Raw genomic sequence first — 20,177 nt, forward strand, 5'->3', positions numbered from 1 at the left:
GTACGGAGACTGATGGGGGGCAGGTGTACGGAGACTGATGGGGGGCAGGTGTAGAGACTGATGGGGGGCAGGTGTAGAGACTGATGGGGGGCAGGTGTAGAGACTGATGGGGGGCAGGTGTACGGAGACTGATGGGGGGCAGGTGTACAGAGACTGATGGGGGGCAGGTGTACGGAGACTGATGGGGGGCAGGTGTAGAGACTGATGGGGGGCAGGTGTACAGAGACTGATGGGGGGCAGGTGTACGGAGACTGATGGGGGGCAGGTGTAGAGACTGATGGGGGGCAGGTGTACGGAGACTGAAGGGGGCAGTTGTACGGAGACTGATGGGGGCAGATGTACGGAGACTGATGGGGGGCAGTTGTACGGAGACTGATGGGGGGCAGGTGTACAGAGACTGATGGTGGGCAGGTGTACGGAGAGTGATGGGGGCAGGTGTAGAGACTGATGGGGGGGCAGGTGTAAAGACTGATGGGGGGGCAGGTGTAGAGACTGATGGGGGGCAGGTGTAGAGACTGATGGGGGGCAGGTGTAGAGACTGATGGGGGGCAGGTGTACGGAGATTGATGGGGGGCAGGTGTACGGAGACTGATGGGGGGCAGGGGTACGGAGATTGATGGGGGGCAGGTGTACGGAGACTGATGGGGGGCAGGTGTAGAGACTGATGGGGGGGCAGGTGTAGAGACTGATGGGGGGCAGGTGTACAGAGACTGATGGGGGGCAGGTGTACGGAGACTGATGGGGGGCAGGTGTACGGAGACTGATGGGGGGGCAGGTGTAGAGACTGATGGGGGGCAGGTGTACAGAGACTGATGGGGGGCAGGTGTACGGAGACTGATGGGGGCAGGTGTACAGAGACTGATGGGGGGCAGGTGTACAGAGAATGATGGTGGGCAGGTGTACGGAGACTGATGGGGGGGCAGGTGTAGAGACTGATGGGGGCAGATGTACAGATTCTGATGGGGGGCAGGTGTACGGAGAGTGATGGGGGGCAGGTGTATGGAGAGTGATGGGGGGCAGGTGTATGGAGAGTGATGGGGGGCAGGTGTACGGAGAGTGATGGGGGCAGGTGTAGAGACTGATGGGGGGCAGGTGTACGGAGACTGATGGGGGCAGGTGTACGGAGACTGATGGGGGGCAGGTTTAGAGACTGATGGGGGGGCAGGTGTAGAGACTGATGGGGGGGCAGGTGTAGAGACTGATGGGGGGCAGGTGTACAGAGACTGATGGGGGGCAGGTGTACGGAGACTGATGGGGGGCAGGTGTACGGAGACTGATGGGGGGCAGGTGTACGGAGACTAATTGGGGGCAGGTGTACGGAGACTGATGGGGGGCAGGTGTACGGAGACTGATGGGGGGCAGGTGTACGGAGACTGATGGGGGCAGGTGTACGGAGACTGATGGGGGCAGGTGTACGGAGACTGATGGGGGGCAGGTGTAGAGACTGATGGGGGGCAGGTGTAGAGACTGATGGGGGGGCAGGTGTACGGAGACTGATGGGGGGCAGGTGTAGAGACTGATGGGGGGCAGGTGTAGAGACTGATGGGGGCAGGTGTACAGAGACTGATGGGGGGCAGGTGTAGAGACTGATGGGGGGCAGGTGTAGAGACTGATGGGGGGGTAGGTGTACGGAGACTGATGGGGGGCAGGTGTAGAGACTGATGGGGGGGCAGGTATAGAGACTGATGGGGCGCAGGTGTAGAGACTGATGGGGGGCAGGTGTACGGAGACTGATGGGGGGCAGGTGTACAGAGACTGATGGGGGGCAGGTGTACGGAGACTGATGGGGGGCAGGTGTAGAGACTGATGGGGGGGAGGTGTAGAGACTGATGGGGGGCAGGTGTAGAGACTGATGGGGGGCAGGTGTACGGAGACTGATGGGCTGCAGGTGTACGGAGACTGATGGGGGGCAGGTGTAGAGACTGATGGGGGGCAGGTGTAGAGACTGATGGGGGGCAGGTGTAGAAACTGATGGGGGGCAGGTGTAGAGACTGATGGGGGGCAGGTGTAGCGACTGATGGGGGGCAGGTGTAGAGACTGATGGGGGGCAGGTGTAGAGACTGATGGGGGGCAGGTGTAGAGACTGATGGGGGGCAGGTGTACGGAGACTGATGGGGGGCAGGTGTACGGAGACTGATGGGGGGGGCAGGTATAGAGACTGATGGGGGGCAGGTGTAGAGACTGATGGGGGGGCAGGTATAGAGACTGATGGGGGGCAGGTGTAGAGACTGATGGGGGGCAGGTATAGAGACTATTAGGGGGCAGGTGTACGGATACTGATGGGGGGCAGGTGTACGGAGACTGATGGGGGGCAGGTGTACAGAGACTGATGGGGGGCAGGTGTACGGAGACTGATGGGGGGCAGGTGTAGAGACTGATGGGGGGAGGTGTAGAGACTGATGGGGGGCAGGTGTAGAGACTGATGGGGGGCAGGTGTACGGAGACTGATGGGGGGCAGGTGTACGGAGACTGATGGGGGGCAGGTGTACGGAGACTGATGGGGGGCAGGTGTACGGAGACTGATGGGGGGCAGGTATAGAGACTGATGGGGGGCAGGTGTAGAGACTGATGGGGGGGCAGGTGTAGAGACTGATGGGGGGCAGGTATAGAGACTGATAGGGGGCAGGTGTACGGATACTGATGGGGGGCAGGTGTACGGAGACTGATGGGGGGCAGGTGTACAGAGACTGATGGGGGGCAGGTGTACGGAGACTGATGGGGGGCAGGTGTAGAGACTGATGGGGGGAGGTGTAGAGACTGATGGGGGGCAGGTGTAGAGACTGATGGGGGGCAGGTGTACGGAGACTGATGGGGGGCAGGTGTACGGAGACTGATGGGGGGCAGGTGTACGGAGACTGATGGGGGGCAGGTGTACGGAGACTGATGGGGGGGGCAGGTATAGAGACTGATGGGGGGCAGGTGTAGAGACTGATGGGGGGGCAGGTATAGAGACTGATGGGGGGCAGGTGTAGAGACTGATGGGGGGGCAGGTATAGAGACTGATAGGTGGCAGGTGTACGGATACTGATGGGGGGCAGGTGTACGGAGACTGATGGGGGGCAGGTGTACGGAGACTGATGGGGGGCAGGTGTACGGAGACTGATGGGGGGCAGGTGCAGAGACTGATGGGGGGCAGGTGTAGAGACTGATGGGGGGCAGGTGTAGAGACTGATGGGGGGCAGGTGTACAGAGACTGATGGGGGGCAGGTGTACGGAGACTGATGGGGGGCAGGTGTAGAGACTGATGGGGGGGCAGGTGTAGAGACTGATGGGGGGCAGGTGTACGGAGACTGATGGGGGGCAGGTGTACGGAGACTGATGGGGGGCAGGTGTACGGAGACTGATGGGGGGCAGGTGTACGGAGACTGATGGGGGGCAGGTGCAGAGACTGATGGGGGGCAGGTGTAGAGACTGATGGGGGGCAGGTGTAGAGACTGATGGGGGGCAGGTGTACAGAGACTGATGGGGGGCAGGTGTACGGAGACTGATGGGGGGCAGGTGTAGAGACTGATGGGGGGGCAGGTGTAGAGACTGATGGGGGGCAGGTGTACGGAGACTGATGGGGGGCAGGTGTAGAGACTGATGGGGGGCAGGTGTACGGAGACTGATGGAGGGCAGGTGTACAGAGACTGGTGGGGGGCAGGTGTAGAGACTGATGGGGGGCAGGTGTACGGAGACTGATGGGGCAGGTGTACGGAGACTGATGGGGGGGCAGGTGTAGAGACTGATGGGGGGGCAGGTGTACGGAGACTGATGGGGGGCAGGTGTACGGAGACTGATGGGGGGCAGGTGTACAGAGACTTATGGGGGGCAGGTGTAGAGACTGATGGGGGGGAGGTGTACGGAGACTGATGGGGGGCAGGTGTAGAGACTGATGGGGGGCAGGTGTACGGAGACTGATGGGCTGCAGGTGTACGGAGACTGATGGGGGGCAGGTGTAGAGATTGATGGGGGGCAGGTGTAGAGACTGATGGGGGGCAGGTGTAGAGACTGATGGGGGGCAGGTGTAGAGACTGATGGGGGGCAGGTGTAGCGACTGATGGGGGGCAGGTGTAGAGACTGATGGGGGGCAGGTGTAGAGACTGATGGGGGGCAGGTGTACGGAGACTGATGGGGGGCAGGTGTACGGAGACTGATGGGGGGGCAGGTATAGAGACTGATGGGGGGCAGGTGTAGAGACTGATGGGGGGCAGGTATAGAGACTGATGGGGGGCAGGTGTAGAGACTGATGGGGGGCAGGTATAGAGACTGATAGGGGGCAGGTGTACGGATACTGATGGGGGGCAGGTGTACGGAGACTGATGGGGGGCAGGTGTACAGAGACTGATGGGGGGCAGGTGTACGGAGACTGATGGGGGGCAGGTGTAGAGACTGATGGGGGGAGGTGTAGAGACTGATGGGGGGCAGGTGTAGAGACTGATGGGGGGCAGGTGTACGGAGACTGATGGGGGGCAGGTGTACGGAGACTGATGGGGGGCAGGTGTACAGAGACTGATGGGGGGCAGGTGTACGGAGACTGATGGGGGGGCAGGTATAGAGACTGATGGGGGGCAGGTGTAGAGACTGATGGGGGGGCAGGTATAGAGACTGATGGGGGGCAGGTGTAGAGACTGATGGGGGGGCAGGTATAGAGACTGATAGGGGGCAGGTGTACGGATACTGATGGGGGGCAGGTGTACGGAGACTGATGGGGGGCAGGTGTACAGAGACTGATGGGGGGCAGGTGTACGGAGACTGATGGGGGGCAGGTGTACGGAGACTGATGGGGGGCAGGTGCAGAGACTGATGGGGGGCAGGTGTAGAGACTGATGGGGGGCAGGTGTAGAGACTGATGGGGGGCAGGTATACGGAGACTGATGGGGGGCAGGTGTACAGAGACTGATGGGGGGGCAGGTGTAGAGACTGATGGGGGGCAGGTGTAGAGACTGATGGGGAGCAGGTGTAGAGACTGATGGGGGGCAGGTGTACAGAGACTGATGGGGGGCAGGTGTACAGAGACTGATGGGGGGCAGGTGTAGAGACTGATGGGGGGCAGGTGTAGAGACTGATGGGGGGCAGGTGTACAGAGACTGATGGGGGGCAGGTGTACGGAGACTGATGGGGGGCAGGTGTACGGAGACTGATGGGGGGCAGGTGCAGAGACTGATGGGGGGCAGGTGTAGAGACTGATGGGGGGCAGGTGTAGAGACTGATAGGGGGCAGGTGTACAGAGACTGATGGGGGGCAGGTGTACGGAGACTGATGGGGGGCAGGTGTACAGAGACTGATGGGGGGCAGGTGTACGGAGACTGATGGGGGGCAGGTGCAGAGACTGATGGGGGGCAGGTGTAGAGACTGATGGGGGGCAGGTGTAGAGACTGATGGGGGGGAGGTGTACGGAGACTGATGGGGGTTCTGTAGGGTCACGTGTTGTCAGCTCCCCTCCTCCACACCTGGACATCCGCCCCTCCCCCCGTATCATTGCTTATGGTTGCTCGGTTGCTCATAACAAAAGGGCGTGGCCTGCGTTGTAGCCCCGCCTCCGCCAGGTGATCGTGTGTGTACGTCGCCTCTTCCGGGTCACGTGCACAAGATGTTACGTCACGGAGGCATGGCCTCGCATTGTTACGGCGTGCGTCACCGTTACTCCGCCTCCTCGAGAACGCGCTTTGCGCATGCGCTTTTGCTAGAAACCGCGACCGAGCGGATTGTTCGTTAGAGATCCCGGAGCGGCCCCAGCGAGCAGCGGATACAGCGGCCCCGGAGCGTCACCGGCCAGGAGAGTGAGATACAGGGCCCCGGAGAGCCCCAGGAGCCGTGTGCTGGCTGAGAGGCCTCCCGGTGTCTGGACACTTCGGGCCCCGGGGGCTCCTGGACGGAGGAGATTGGAGGGGCCCCTGGTATTGGATACACAGCAGAGGATTCCGGGGCCCCCATAACATCCGCGGATCGGTGGGGCCCCGACTGCTCATCGCTCTGTTTATGGGCCCCTGAGTGCGGAGCATCATGACTGACATGGCGGCCGCAGACCCCGAGCCCATGGGGGGCGCCAGCCCAGGTAAGGGCCACTCTGTGGGGGTGGGGTCTACAGACTGAGGAGCCCCTCCCAAAACATGGCACCGTATGTGGCCCCGTCAGAGCCCGGGGGATATTGTGGCCCTTAGGGGCCCTGGGTATATTGTGGCCCCGTCAGAGCCCGGGGGATATTGTGGCTGAGTTAGTATGGCTCTTAGGGGCCATACTAATATGTCTGGGGCAGACTGGCTCTCAGGGGCCGGGGTATATTGTGGCTTGGTCAGTGTGGCTCTCAGGGGCCCGGGTTATATTGTGACTCTCTGGGGCCCAGGTTATATTATAGCTGTATCATTGTGGCTCTCAGGGGCCTAGAGTATATTGTGGCTTAGTTAGCACAGTGGGGGCAGGCTGTACGGGGCCCCTGGCAGTGGAGGGGGGGCAGGCTGTACGGGGCCCCTGGCAGTGGAGGGGGGGCAGGCTGTACGGGGCCCCTGGCAGTGGAGGGGGGGCAGGCTGTACGGGGCCCCCTGGCGGTGGAGGGGGCAGGCTGTACGGGGCCCCTGGCGGTGGAGGGGGGCAGGCTGTACGGGGCCCCTGGCGGTGGAGGGGGGCAGGCTGTACGGGGCCCCTGGCGGTGGAGGGGGGGCAGGCTGTACGGGGCCCCCTGGCGGTGGAGGGGGGGCAGGCTGTACGGGGCCCCCTGGCGGTGGAGGGGGGGCAGGCTGTACGGGGCCCCCTGGCGGTGGAGGGGGGGCAGGCTGTACGGGGCCCCCTGGCGGTGGAGGGGGGGCAGGCTGTACGGGGCCCCCTGGCGGTGGAGGGGGGGCAGGCTGTACGGGGCCCCCTGGCGGTGGAGGGGGGGCAGGCTGTACGGGGCCCCCTGGCGGTGGAGGGGGGGGCAGGCTGTACGGGGGCCCCCTGGCGGTGGAGGGGGGGCAGGCTGTACGGGGCCCCCTGGCGGTGGAGGGGGGGCAGGCTGTACGGGGCCCCCTGGCGGTGGAGGGGGGGCAGGCTGTACGGGGCCCCCTGGCGGTGGAGGGGGGCAGGCTGTACGGGGCCCCCTGGCGGTGGAGGGGGGCAGGCTGTACGGGGCCCCCTGGCGGTGGAGGGGGGCAGGCTGTACGGGGCCCCCTGGCGGTGGAGGGGGGCAGGGCTGTACGGGGCCCCCTGGCGGTGGAGGGGGGGCAGGCTGTACGGGGCCCCCTGGCGGTGGAGGGGGGCAGGCTGTACGGGGCCCCCTGGCGGTGGAGGGGGGCAGGCTGTACGGGGCCCCCTCTGGCTGCTGTATATGTTTGGTGCCCAGGGTTCGCTCTCGGTACGCGCAGGCTGTTGGCGCAGTCGCCGCATACTCCACATTCCTTCCTTGTTTGGCAGCGCCGGGCTCTGTCTGCTCGCTCGGCTGTCTCACACGCGTGTTCCCCGTGACAGCAATGACATCATCGGATATCACGTCACGTGTCAGGAATGTAAGACACGCATCATCACCTGTGCCCGTAGATCAGGTCCTGCCGGTGTCCGGCACCCACACACCTAATAGTGTGAGGACCCGGGGTGACTCTGCGCCCCCTCCCCTAATAGTGTGAGGACCTGTGATCACTCTGCACCCCCCCCCTAATAGTGTGAGGACCTGTGATCACTCTGCACCCCCCCCCCCCTAATAGTGTGAGGACCTGTGATCACTCTGCACCCCCCCCCTAATAGTGTGAGGACCTGTGATCACTCTGCACCCCCCCCCCCCCTAATAGTGTGAGGACCTGTGATCACTCTGCACCCCCCTCCCTAATAGTGTGAGGACCTGTGATCACTCTGCACCCCCCCCCCCCCTAATAGTGTGAGGACCTGTGATCACTCTGCACCCCCCCCCCCCTAATAGTGTGAGGACCTGTGATCACTCTGCACCCCCCTCCCTAATAGTGTGAGGACCTGTGATCACTCTGCACCCCCTCCCTAATAGTGTGAGGACCTGTGATCACTCTGCACCCCCTCCCTAATAGTGTGAGGACCTGTGATCACTCTGCACCCCCCCCCCCCTAATAGTGTGAGGACCTGTGATCACTCTGCACCCCCTCCCTAATAGTGTGAGGACCTGTGATCACTCTGCACCCCCTCCCTAATAGTGTGAGGACCTGTGATCACTCTGCACCCCCCCCCCCCTAATAGTGTGAGGACCTGTGATCACTCTGCACCCCCTCCCTAATAGTGTGAGGACCTGTGATCACTCTGCACCCCCCCCCCTAATAGTGTGAGGACCTGTGATCACTCTGCACCCCCTCCCTAATAGTGTGAGGACCTGTGATCACTCTGCACCCCCCTCCCCTATTAGTGTGAGGACCTGTGATCACTCTGCACCCCCCCCCCTAATAGTGTGAGGACCTGTGATCACTCTGCACCCCCCCCCCTAATAGTGTGAGGACCTGTGATCACTCTGCACCCCCTCCCTAATAGTGTGAGGACCTGTGATCACTCTGCGCCCCCTCCCCTAATAGTGTGAGGACCTGTGATCACTCTGCGCCCCCTCCCCTAATAGTGTGAGGACCTGTGATCACTCTGCACCCCCCCCCCCTAATAGTGTGAGGACCTGTGATCACTCTGCACCCCCCCCCCCTAATAGTGTGAGGACCTGTGATCACTCTGCACCCCCACCCCCCCCCCCCTAATAGTGTGAGGACCTGTGATCACTCTGCGCCCCCTCCCCTAATAGTGTGAGGACCTGTGATCACTCTGCGCCCCCTCCCCTAATAGTGTGAGGACCTGTGATCACTCTGCGCCCCCTCCCCTAATAGTGTGAGGACCTGTGATCACTCTGCGCCCCCTCCCCTAATAGTGTGAGGACCTGTGATCACTCTGCACCCCCCTCCCCTAATAGTGTGAGGACCTGTGATCACTCTGCACCCCCCCCCCTAATAGTGTGAGGACCTGTGATCACTCTGCACCCCCCTCCCCTAATAGTGTGAGGACCTGTGATCACTCTGCGCCCCCTCCCCTAATAGTGTGAGGACCTGTGATCACTCTGCGCCCCCTCCCCTAATAGTGTGAGGACCTGTGATCACTCTGCACCCCCTCCCCTAATAGTGTGAGGACCTGTGATCACTCTGCGCCCCCTCCCTAATAGTGTGAGGACCTGTGATCACTCTGCACCCCCTCCCCTAATAGTGTGAGGGACCTGTGATCACTCTGCACCCCCTCCCCCCCCCCCAATAGTGTGAGGGGGTGATGTATGGACATGTATAGTGTCAGGCGGGGGGCCGGGGTATTTTGGGGTGGGGGGGTTCTCCTTGATCTGTACAGTTGCCACACCTCTTGAGCACAGATGTGGGAGGGGTTATACAGTTAGAGTGTCAGCTCCTAGGACCAGTGATGATGATGGTTGTCCTCCTGTCTCCCCCCAGCTCGCTATGGTCTGTGCTGTGGTCTGGGCGCGCTCATCCCTTACAGAGGTACCAGGTTACAGAGCGGAGTGCTGCATGCAGCTTGTACTGTGCTCCCCTAGGGGGCAGTGTGTAGATGTGCAGGGCCCCCCCCCCCCCCGCTCCTCACTATGTACAGTCAGCGCCCCCTACATCTGTGTGTGCGCTGTCATGTGACTACTGGGGGGGAAAATTCAGCATCTATTAACCCCTTGTGTACCAGACATGATGCCGCTCCTAACCTGCTGTGATTGGAGCAGTGACCATTAACAGCTGTGTCCTTGTTGTGATGTCATTGCCATAATTAGGGCGGAGTTATGAATATTAATTAATCCTGAGATTGTTAATTGGATTTTATGAGCCGGGTTTTAACCCTCTGATTCTTTACATACAGGAGCGCCCACCATGAAGAGGAGCACCCAGTCTGAGGGCAGTGTGGGGGTAAGTGTAGTACTGCTGCTCTGCCTAATGGGGGCGCTATCTGCCTACACGTGACTAATGAGCGCAGCTCTGGAGTATAATACAGGATAAGTAATGTATGTACACAGTGACTGTACCAGCAGAATAGTGAGTGCAGCTCTGGAGTATAATACAGGATAAGTAATGTAATGTATGTACACAGTGACTGTACCAGCAGAATAGTGAGCGCAGCTCTGGGGTATAATACAGAATAAGTAATGTAATGTATGTACACAGTGACTGTACCAGCAGAATAGTGAGCGCAGCTCTGGGGTATAATACAGGATAAGTAATGTAATGTATGTACACAGTGACTGCACCAGCAGAATAGTGAGCGCAGCTCTGGAGTATAATACAGGATAAGTAATGTAATGTATGTACACAGTGACTGCACCAGCAGAATAGTGAGCGCAGCTCTGGAGTATAATACAGGATAAGTAATGTATGTATGTACACAGTGACTGCACCAGCAGAATAGTGAGCGCAGCTCTGGAGTATAATACAGGATAAGTAATGTAATCTATGTACACAGTGACTGTACCAGCAGAATAGTGAGCGCAGCTCTGGAGTATAATACAGGATAAGTAATGTATGTACACAGTGACTGTACCAGCAGAATAGTGAGCACAGCTCTGGAGTATAATACAGGATAAGTAATGTAATGTATGTACACAGTGACTGTACCAGCAGAATAGTGAGCGCAGCTCTGGAGTATAATACAGGATAAGTAATGTAATGTATGTACACAGTGACTGCACCAGCAGAATAGTGAGCGCAGCTCTGGAGTATAATACAGGATAAGTAATGTAATGTATGTACACAGTGACTGTACCAGCAGAATAGTGAGCGCAGCTCTGGAGTATAATACAGGATAAGTAATGTAGTGTATATACACAGTGACTGTACCAGCAGAATAGTGAGCGCAGCTCTGGAGTATAATACAGGATAAGTAATGTAATGTATGTACACAGTGACTGTACCAGCAGAATAGTGAGCGCAGCTCTGGAGTATAATACAGGATAAGTAATGTAATGTATGTACACAGTAACTGTACCAGCAGAATAGTGAGCGCAGCTCTGGAGTATAATACAGGATAAGTAATGTATGTACACAGTGACTGTACCAGCAGAATAGTGAGCGCAGCTCTGGAGTATAATACAGGATAAGTAATGTAATGTATGTACACAGTGACTGTACCAGCAGAATAGTGAGCGCAGCTCTGGAGTATAATACAGGATAAGTAATGTAATGTATGTACACAGTGACTGTACCAGCAGAATAGTGAGCGCAGCTCTGGAGTATAATACAGGATAAGTAATGTAATTTATGTACACAGTGACTGTACCAGCAGAATAGTGAGCGCAGCTCTGGAGTATAATACAGGATAAGTAATGTAATGTATGTACACAGTGACTGTACCAGCAGAATAGTGAGCGCAGCTCTGGAGTATAATACAGGATAAGTAATGTAATGTATGTACACAGTGACTGTACCAGCAGAATAGTGAGCGCAGCTCTGGAGTATAATACAGGATAAGTAATGTAATGTATGTACACAGTGACTGTACCAGCAGAATAGTGAGCGCAGCTCTGGAGTATAATACAGGATAAGTAATGTAATGTATGTACACAGTGACTGTACCAGCAGAATAGTGAGCGCAGCTCTGGAGTATAATACAGGATAAGTAATGTAATGTATGTACACAGTGACTGTACCAGCAGAATAGTGAGCGCAGCTCTGGAGTATAATACAGGATAAGTAATGTAATGTATGTACACAGTGACTGCACCAGCAGAATAGTGAGCGCAGCTCTGGAGTATAATACAGGATAAGTAATGTAATGTATGTACACAGTGACTGCACCAGCAGAATAGTGAGCGCAGCTCTGGAGTATAATACAGGATAAGTAATGTAATGTATGTACACAGTGACTGTACCAGCAGAATAGTGAGCGCAGCTCTGGAGTATAATACAGGATAAGTAATGTAATGTATGTACACAGTAACTGTACCAGCAGAATAGTGAGCGCAGCTCTGGAGTATAATACAGGATAAGTAATGTATGTACACAGTGACTGTACCAGCAGAATAGTGAGCGCAGCTCTGGAGTATAATACAGGATAAGTAATGTAATGTATGTACACAGTGACTGTACCAGCAGAATAGTGAGCGCAGCTCTGGAGTATAATACAGGATAAGTAATGTAATGTATGTACACAGTGACTGTACCAGCAGAATAGTGAGCGCAGCTCTGGAGTATAATACAGGATAAGTAATGTAATTTATGTACACAGTGACTGTACCAGCAGAATAGTGAGCGCAGCTCTGGAGTATAATACAGGATAAGTAATGTAATGTATGTACACAGTGACTGTACCAGCAGAATAGTGAGCGCAGCTCTGGAGTATAATACAAGATAAGTAATGTAATGTATGTACACAGTGACTGTACCAGCAGAATAGTGAGCGCAGCTCTGGAGTATAATACAGGATAAGTAATGTAATGTATGTACACAGTGACTGTACCAGCAGAATAGTGAGCGCAGCTCTGGAGTATAATACAGGATAAGTAATGTAATGTATGTACACAGTGACTGTACCAGCAGAATAGTGAGCGCAGCTCTGGAGTATAATACAGGATAAGTAATGTAATGTATGTACACAGTGACTGCACCAGCAGAATAGTGAGCGCAGCTCTGGAGTATAATACAGGATAAGTAATGTAATGTATGTACACAGTGACTGCACCAGCAGAATAGTGAGCGCAGCTCTGGAGTATAATACAGGATAAGTAATGTAATGTATGTACACAGTGACTGTACCAGCAGAATAGTGAGCGCAGCTCTGGAGTATAATACAGGATAAGTAATGTAATGTATGTACACAGTGACTGTACCAGCAGAATAGTGAGCGCAGCTCTGGAGTATAATACAGGATAAGTAATGTAATGTATGTACACAGTGACTGTACCAGCAGAATAGTGAGCGCAGCTCTGGAGTATAATACAGGATAAGTAATGTAATGTATGTACACAGTGACTGCACCAGCAGAATAGTGAGCGCAGCTCTGGAGTATAATACAGGATAAGTAATGTAATGTATGTACACAGTGACTGTACCAGCAGAATAGTGAGCGCAGCTCTGGAGTATAATACAGGATAAGTAATGTAATGTATGTACACAGTGACTGTACCAGCAGAATAGTGAGCGCAGCTCTGCAGTATAGTGCCTGTATAGTGTCTATGGAGATTCTGTCTGGTGTGTGCAGGTGCTGGTGTGCTATACAGTCTTCCTGGGCCTATAGGTAGCTGCTGTTTGGGATAATGGAAGTGACGCGCCCCCCTCATATGGGTCCCACACATTGAGCTGTTAGGGTGACCCTGGGTCTGTCTGTGTCTTTCTCAGATACCCGGCCCCTCGGCTCAGGCGGGAGTGCCCACCATGAAGAAGATTGGGCACAGAGGTGTGGACTCTACAGGGGAGACCACTTATAAGAAGGTGGGTGCAGAGGGTCAGGACCCCTCATTCTGTGTGTAGTGAGTAGTAACCGGAGCCCCTCTTCTTCCCTCAGACCACGTCTTCTGCCCTTAAAGGTGCCATCCAGCTGGGTATCACACACACGGTGGGCAGCCTCAGCACCAAGCCTGAGCGAGACGTCCTCATGCAGGACTTCTATGTGGTGGAGAGCATCTTCTTCCCTGGGTAAGTGTTCCTCCCGTAGCAGTGCTGCCCCCCTCTGACCACTCTGTGTCACTGGCAGTGAGGTCACATGATGTCTTGTCTTACAGTGAGGGCAGTAACCTGACGCCCGCCCATCACTACAATGACTTCCGCTTTAAGACTTACGCCCCCGTGGCTTTCCGTTACTTCAGGGAGCTGTTTGGCATTCGGCCTGATGACTATCTGGTGAGTAGGAGACCCCGGGGTGCCCTGCCACTAGGGAAGGGGCTGTTATGTGGTGAGGACCCCGAGCAGTGCCCCCATATGGGTGTATCAGCCGCTGTCCTCTGTGTCCGCAGTATTCTCTATGTAATGAGCCCCTCATCGAGCTCTCCAACTCCGGAGCCAGCGGCTCGCTCTTCTACGTGTCCGGAGACGACGAATTCATCATCAAGACCGTCCAACACAAGGAGGCCGAATTCCTGCAGAAGCTGCTGCCCGGGTATTACATGGTAAGGACTGAGGGGGTATATCAGCTGCTGACTGGTGCCCAGGTATTACATGGTGGGGGTATATCAGCTGCTGACTGGTGCCCGGGTATTATATAGTGGGGGTATATCAGCTGCTGACTGGTGCCCGGGTATTACATGGTAAGGACTGAGGGGGTATATCAGCTGCTGACTGGTGCCCAGGTATTACATGGTGGGGGTATATCAGCTGCTGACTGGTGCCCGGGTATTACATGGTGAGGGGTATATCAGCTGCTGACTGGTGCCCGGGTATTATGTAGTGGGGGTATATCAGCTGCTGACTGGTGCCCGGGTATTATGTAGTGGGGGTATATCAGCTGCTGACTGGTGCCCGGGTATTATGTAGTGGGGGTATATCAGCTGCTGACTGGTGCCCGGGTATTATGTAGTGGGGGTGTATCAGCTGCTGACTGGGTATTACACGGTGGGGGGTATATCGGCTGCTGACTGGGTATTACTTGGTGGGGGTACCTGTATGGACAGGCGGACACCCCCTACTCACATGGTTTCTCTCCCGTTGTCTCCCCCAGAATCTGAACCAGAACCCTCGCACTCTCCTGCCCAAGTTCTACGGTCTGTACTGTGTCCAGGCCGGGGGGAAGAACATCCGAATTGTGGTGATGAACAACCTGCTCCCCCGATCGGTGAAGATGCACCTGAAGTACGACCTTAAAGGGTCCACGTACAAGAGGCGCGCCTCCCCCAAAGAGCGAGAGAAGACCTTCCCCACCTACAAGGACCTGGACTTCATGCAGGATGTGCCCGAGGGGCTGTTCCTGGACCCCGACATGCATAGCGCCCTGTGCAAGACCATCCAGAGGGACTGCCTGGTGAGGAGGGGGCTCATATATATCCAGAGGGACTGCCTGGTGAGGAGGGGGCTCATATATATCCAGAGGGACTGCCTGGTGAGGAGGGGGCTCATATATATCCAGAGGGACTGCCTGGTGAGGAGGGGGCTCATGTATATCCAGAGGGACTGCCTGGTGAGGAGGGGGCTCATGTATATCCAGAGGGACTGCCTGGTGAGGAGGGGGCTCATGTATATCCAGAGGGACTGCCTGGTGAGGAGGGGGCTCATATATATCCAGAGGGACTGCCTGGTGAGGAGGGGGCTCATGTATATCCAGAGGGACTGCCTGGTGAGGAGGGGGCTCATGTATATCCAGAGGGACTGCCTGGTGAGGAGGGGGCTCATATATATCCAGAGGGACTGCCTGGTGAGGAGGGGGCTCATGTATATCCAGAGGGACTGCCTGGTGAGGAGGGGGCTCATATATATCCAGAGGGACTGTCTGGTGGGGAGGGGGCTCATATATATCCAGAGGGACTGTCTGGTGGGGAGGGGGCTCGTATATATCCAGAGGGACTGTCTGGTGAGGAGGGGGCTCGTATATATCCAGAGGGACTGTCTGGTGAGGAGGGGGCTCATATATATCCAGAGGGACTGCCTGGTGAGGAGGGGGCTCATATATATCCAGAGGGACTGCCTGGTGAGGAGGGGGCTCATATATATCCAGAGGGACTGCCTGGTGAGGAGGGGGCTCATATATATCCAGAGGGACTGTCTGGTGAGGAGGGGGCTCATATATGGTGTCCTCTCTGTCTCATGTTCTCGCCGCTCTCTCATGGTGTCCTCTCTGTCTCATGTTCTCGCCGCTCTCTCATGGTGTCCTCTCTGTCTCATGTTCTCGCCGCTCTCTCATGGTGTCCTCTCTGTCTCATGTTCTCGCCGCTCTCTCATGGTGTCCTCTCTGTCTCATGTTCTCGCCGCTCTCTCATGGTGTCCTCTCTGTCTCATGTTCTCGCCGCTCTCTCATGGTGTCCTCTCTGTCTCATGTTCTCGCCGCTCTCTCATGGTGTCCTCTCTGTCTCATGTTCTCGCCGCTCTCTCATGGTGTCCTCTCTGTCTCATGTTCTCGCCGCTCTCTCATGGTGTCCTCTCTGTCTCATGTTCTCGCCGCTCTCTCATGGTGTCCCCTCTGTCTCATGTTCTCGCCGCTCTCTCATGGTGTCCCCTCTGTCTCGTGTTCTCGCCGCTCTCTCATGGTGTCCTCTCTGTCTCGTGTTCTCGCCGCTCTCTCATGGTGTCCTCGTGTTCTCGCCGCTCTCTCATGGTGTCCTCTCTGTCTCGTGTTCTCGCCGCTCTCTCATGGTGTCCTCTCTGTCTCGTGTACTCGCCGCTCTCTCATGGTGTCCTTCTTTCTCGTGTTCTCGCCGCTGTCTCATGGTGTCCTCTCTCTCATGTTCTCGCCGCTCTCTCATGGTGTCCTCTCTGTCTCGTGTTCTCGCCGCTCTCTCATGGTGTCCTCTCTGTCTCATGTACTCGCCGCTCTCTCATGGTGTCCTCTCTGTCTCATGTACTCGCCGCTCTCTCATGGTGTCCTCTCTCTCATGTTCTCACCGCTCTCTCATGGTGTCCTCTCTGTCTCGTGTTCTCGCCGCTCTCTCATGGTGTCCTCTCTGTCTCGTGTTCTCGCCGCTCTCTCATGGTGTCCTCTCTTTCTCGTGTTCTCGCCGCTCTCTCATGGTGTCCTCTCTTTCTCGTGTTCTCGCCGCTCTCTCATGGTGTCCTCTCTGTCTCGTGTTCTCGCCGCTCTCTCATGGTGTCCTCTCTGTCTCGTGTTCTCGCCGCTCTCTCATGGTGTCCTCTCTGTCTCTTGTTCTCGCCGCTCTCTCATGGTGTCCTCTCTGTCTCTTGTTCTCGCCGCTCTCTCATGGTGTCCTCTCTGTCTCTTGTTCTCGCCGCTCTCTCATGGTGTCCTCTCTGTCTCTTGTTCTCGCCGCTCTCTCATGGTGTCCTCTCTGTCTCTTGTTCTCGCCGCTCTCTCATGGTGTCCTCTCTGTCTCTTGTTCTCGCCGCTCTCTCATGGTGTCCTCTCTGTCTCTTGTTCTCGCCGCTCTCTCATGGTGTCCTCTCTGTCTCTTGTTCTCGCCGCTCTCTCATGGTGTCCTCTCTGTCTCTTGTTCTCGCCGCTCTCTCATGGTGTCCTCTCTGTCTCTTGTTCTCGCCGCTCTCTCATGGTGTCCTCTCTGTCTCTTGTTCTCGCCGCTCTCTCATGGTGTCCTCTCTTTCTCGTGTTCTCGCCGCTCTCTCATGGTGTCCTCTCTTTCGTGTCCCTTCCCCAGGTCCTGCAGAGCTTTAAGATAATGGACTACAGCTTACTGGTGGGCTTACACAACATGGACCACGCCCAGAAGGAGATCGCCGTGGTGGACGGTCACTCGCAGTCTGATAACCGGAAGCCGGCTGCCCAGAAGGCGCTCTACTCCACCGCTATGGAGTCCATCCAGGGCGAGGCCCGGCGCGGGGGCCCCATAGAGACGGACGATCAGTAGGTCCCTTGTGTTCCCTGCCCCTTCCCTTGAGTTGTGTCCTGAGGGTCTTATTAACCCTGTGTGGTCTCTTTCTCTGTAGGATGGGAGGCATCCCTGCTCGTAACGCAAAAGGAGAGCGCCTGCTGCTGTACATCGGGATCATCGACGTCCTGCAGTCCTACAGGTGAGTGCCTGGGCTCGGCGCCGCCCCCTGCTGTCCGTGGTCCAGGGCTCGGCGCCGCCCCCTGCTGTCCGTGGTCCAGGGCTCGGCGCCGCCCCCTGCTGTCCGTGGTCCAGGGCTCGGCGCCGCCCCCTGCTGTCCGTGGTCCAGGGCTCGGCGCCGCCCCCTGCTGTCCGTGGTCCGGGGCTCGGCGCCGCCCCCTGCTGTCCGTGGTCCGGGGCTCGGCGCCGCCCCCTGCTGTCCGTGGTCCGGGGCTCGGCGCCGCCCCCTGCTGTCCGTGGTCCGGGGCTCGGCGCCGCCCCCTGCTGTCCGTGGTCCGGGGCTCGGCGCCACCCCCTGCTGTCCGTGGTCCGGGGCTCGGCCCCGCCCCCTGCTGTCCGTGGTCCAGGGCTCGGCGCCGCCCCCTGCTGTCCGTGGTCCGGGGCTCAGTCTGTCTTCTGTTTCCTGGCAGGTTCATTAAGAAGCTGGAGCACTCCTGGAAGGCGCTGGTCCACGATGGGGTGAGTTGTCCCTGGTGCCATCTTGTGTCTCAGGTGCTGTGGTTTAGGGCGGGGTCACAGTAACGTTCTGCCTCCCTTTAGGACACAGTTTCGGTTCACAGACCCGGATTCTACGCCGAACGGTTCCAGCGCTGTATGTGTAACACGGTGTTCAAGAAAATCCCACGTGAGTAATGGGGTGTGCGGGGGAGGGGGGGGTAATGTCGCCCCAACCTGCCCCCTACTGACCTCGTGTCCTCTCCACAGTAAAAGCCTCGCCCTCCAAGAAGAGCCGGATAATGCCGGGCATCGTCCGCCGGGCCACACAGGCCACCGTGCCCACTCAGCTACAACTGACAGGGGAGAACAAGCAGTACCTGAGCCCAGAGCCCGATCAGGGTGAGTGCCCTCCATGTGCCCTGTGTGGTCACACCCCGACCTCCTCACGCTGAACTCTGTATCTGTCACCACAGGTGGTCCCTACGGACGGCCCGATGTTCTCCCCCGCACCCCTCCAGTGGATGAAGCTGCCAGCGACTCACTAGCGACCACGCTGTCTACATCGTCTTTAGGCAGTGGAGGGTTAAACTCTCCAGCACACAGGTAGGTGCCGGCTCGTGAGGCCGGTGGGTGCCGGCTCGTGAGGCCGGTGGGTGCCGGCTCGTGAGGCCGGTGGGTGCCGGCTCGTGAGGCCGGTGGGTGCCGGCTCGTGAGGCCGGTGGGTGCCGGCTCGTGAGGCTGGTGGGTGCCGGCTCGTGAGGCCGGTGGGTAGGCTCCACATGCAGAGTGCTCACGATCTGTCTCGTTTTAGGGCGGTCGGTGTAGAGGTTCACAAATCGGAGACGGACACAAGAGAGAGGTGAGGAGCTGCGCCGAGGAAGGGGTGAGGGGGGGGGGGGGTGTCACTAGTCAATCCGGTCTCCTGTAATGACGCTTTCCTTCCTGTAGGGCGGCAGAGTCACACACACAAGTAGGAGAAGACGAGGATGAGGAGCCGGCGCTGGATGCCAGTCAGATTGAGACAGAGATCTGTTTTGTAAGTAGCCGCTCTGCCTGGCCTGGTGGTGGCGCCGCTGCTGTGCCCCCGCTGTGAGTCTGTGCCCTCATTGGTGGTCTCTTCACAGTGACTGAGCGGCCGCCTTCCTGCCTGGAGCTGCGGAGCTGAGCGAGCGTCCGGGACACTGTATTATTGGACATGGGGGGGGGGGGGGGCCTGGAGCCTCGACCTCTGCCAGGACCCTGGTGAATGTTACATGGGGGGGGGGGGCGCTCCTCACCTCGCCTTATCTGCAGCCCCCCTCCCCCCCCTCTTTAGTATATCCCTTATTTTTGGAGTAGACCGCCGCCGGTCACACGGACTATTGTGCTGTTCTTTATGCTGCGTTGAGTAAACTCGGACCAAATAACGAAACTGAGAAGCGTTTGCTGCCTACGTCACCGCTGCCGGAAGAAAGGAGCCCCCCGCTCCTGTGCCAACTGACGCCGGACCCCCTGAGATGCCAGTCAGCTGCATTTCCCTTTAAGAAGCCCAGACGACACTGTATTTATTTTTTGCCTTATCCTCAGTGCTGCCCCCTTGTGTCGGGGTCTCACATCGCAGGAGGTCTTGCGGCCCAGACTTTGTTTGTTCTTTCTTTTAATGACTGAATCCCAAAGTTGGTGAGGCCACGCCATGCACCCGGTGCACTTTAGCTGCCGCTGCCCCCGTGTCTCTAGGCCGGGGGGGGGGGTGGAGTGTGGAGACCCCCTGCCATGCGCTGCTGCACCCCCCACTCTTCTGGTCCCTCTTTTATATAATCACTTTCTTCTTTACCATCTGGTGTTTTTACTATTTATGAGAGTTTTATTTAAGTGTACGGGGGAGGGCCACATAAACTGAGACCTGAAAACTCCATCGCTCTGGTGTGAATTGTGTCCTACGTCATGTGGAGGGGCCACGGCCCGACTGTCCTGAGGGGGGAGCTATCCATATTACAATCCCACCCAACAAGTCTGCCCTGGGCCATCTTTGAGAGTCCGCCCATACCCTGCCCTCCACGTCTTCTATGCCATCACTGGTCTCACACGTTGCCACATCACCCGCCTCGGTACCAGACAGAGAACACACAACGTCATCGAAAAGGAGAAGCTGACCTCTTGGGTTGCCCCATAA

The 20,177-nt window shown here is 57.4% G+C and overlaps 1 protein-coding gene across 3 annotated transcripts; it reads left to right on the forward strand.

Moving 5' to 3' along the window:
* Window positions 1-5,673: 5,673 nt before the first annotated feature.
* On the forward strand, window positions 5,674-19,919 carry LOC142187831 (phosphatidylinositol 4-phosphate 5-kinase type-1 alpha-like). 3 transcript variants are annotated; one of them, XM_075261662.1, is made up of 17 exons: window positions 5,674-6,037; window positions 9,384-9,431; window positions 9,796-9,842; window positions 13,263-13,355; window positions 13,429-13,559; window positions 13,646-13,763; window positions 13,877-14,029; window positions 14,578-14,877; window positions 17,177-17,382; window positions 17,466-17,549; window positions 17,998-18,046; window positions 18,128-18,212; window positions 18,293-18,424; window positions 18,499-18,628; window positions 18,837-18,884; window positions 18,974-19,061; window positions 19,150-19,919. In XM_075261662.1, the coding sequence occupies exons 1-17, from the start codon at window positions 5,986-5,988 to the stop codon at window positions 19,150-19,152; spliced, it is 1,767 nt and encodes a 588-aa protein (XP_075117763.1). In that variant the 5' UTR covers window positions 5,674-5,985; the 3' UTR covers window positions 19,153-19,919. The 3 variants fall into 3 exon arrangements, with proteins under 3 accessions (XP_075117763.1, XP_075117761.1, XP_075117762.1); XM_075261660.1 differs by having other exon boundaries at window positions 18,974-19,919; XM_075261661.1 differs by lacking the exon at window positions 9,384-9,431 and having other exon boundaries at window positions 18,974-19,919.
* The last annotated feature ends 258 nt before the right edge of the window (window positions 19,920-20,177 follow it).

Source organism: Leptodactylus fuscus, unplaced genomic scaffold (assembly GCF_031893055.1).
Source record: "Leptodactylus fuscus isolate aLepFus1 unplaced genomic scaffold, aLepFus1.hap2 HAP2_SCAFFOLD_247, whole genome shotgun sequence".
Taxonomy (NCBI): domain Eukaryota; kingdom Metazoa; phylum Chordata; class Amphibia; order Anura; family Leptodactylidae; genus Leptodactylus; species Leptodactylus fuscus.

Excerpts from the sequence above, each read along its gene's own strand:
- LOC142187831 (XM_075261660.1), top strand. The coding sequence starts at position 5,986 with ATGACTGACATGGCGGCCGCAGACCCCGAGCCCATGGGGGGCGCCAGC. Across the intron at positions 18,047-18,127 it reads AGGCGCTGGTCCACGATGGG|GACACAGTTTCGGTTCACAG; the intron begins GTGAGTTGTCCC and ends GCCTCCCTTTAG. Across the intron at positions 18,629-18,836 it reads TTAAACTCTCCAGCACACAG|GGCGGTCGGTGTAGAGGTTC; the intron begins GTAGGTGCCGGC and ends GTCTCGTTTTAG.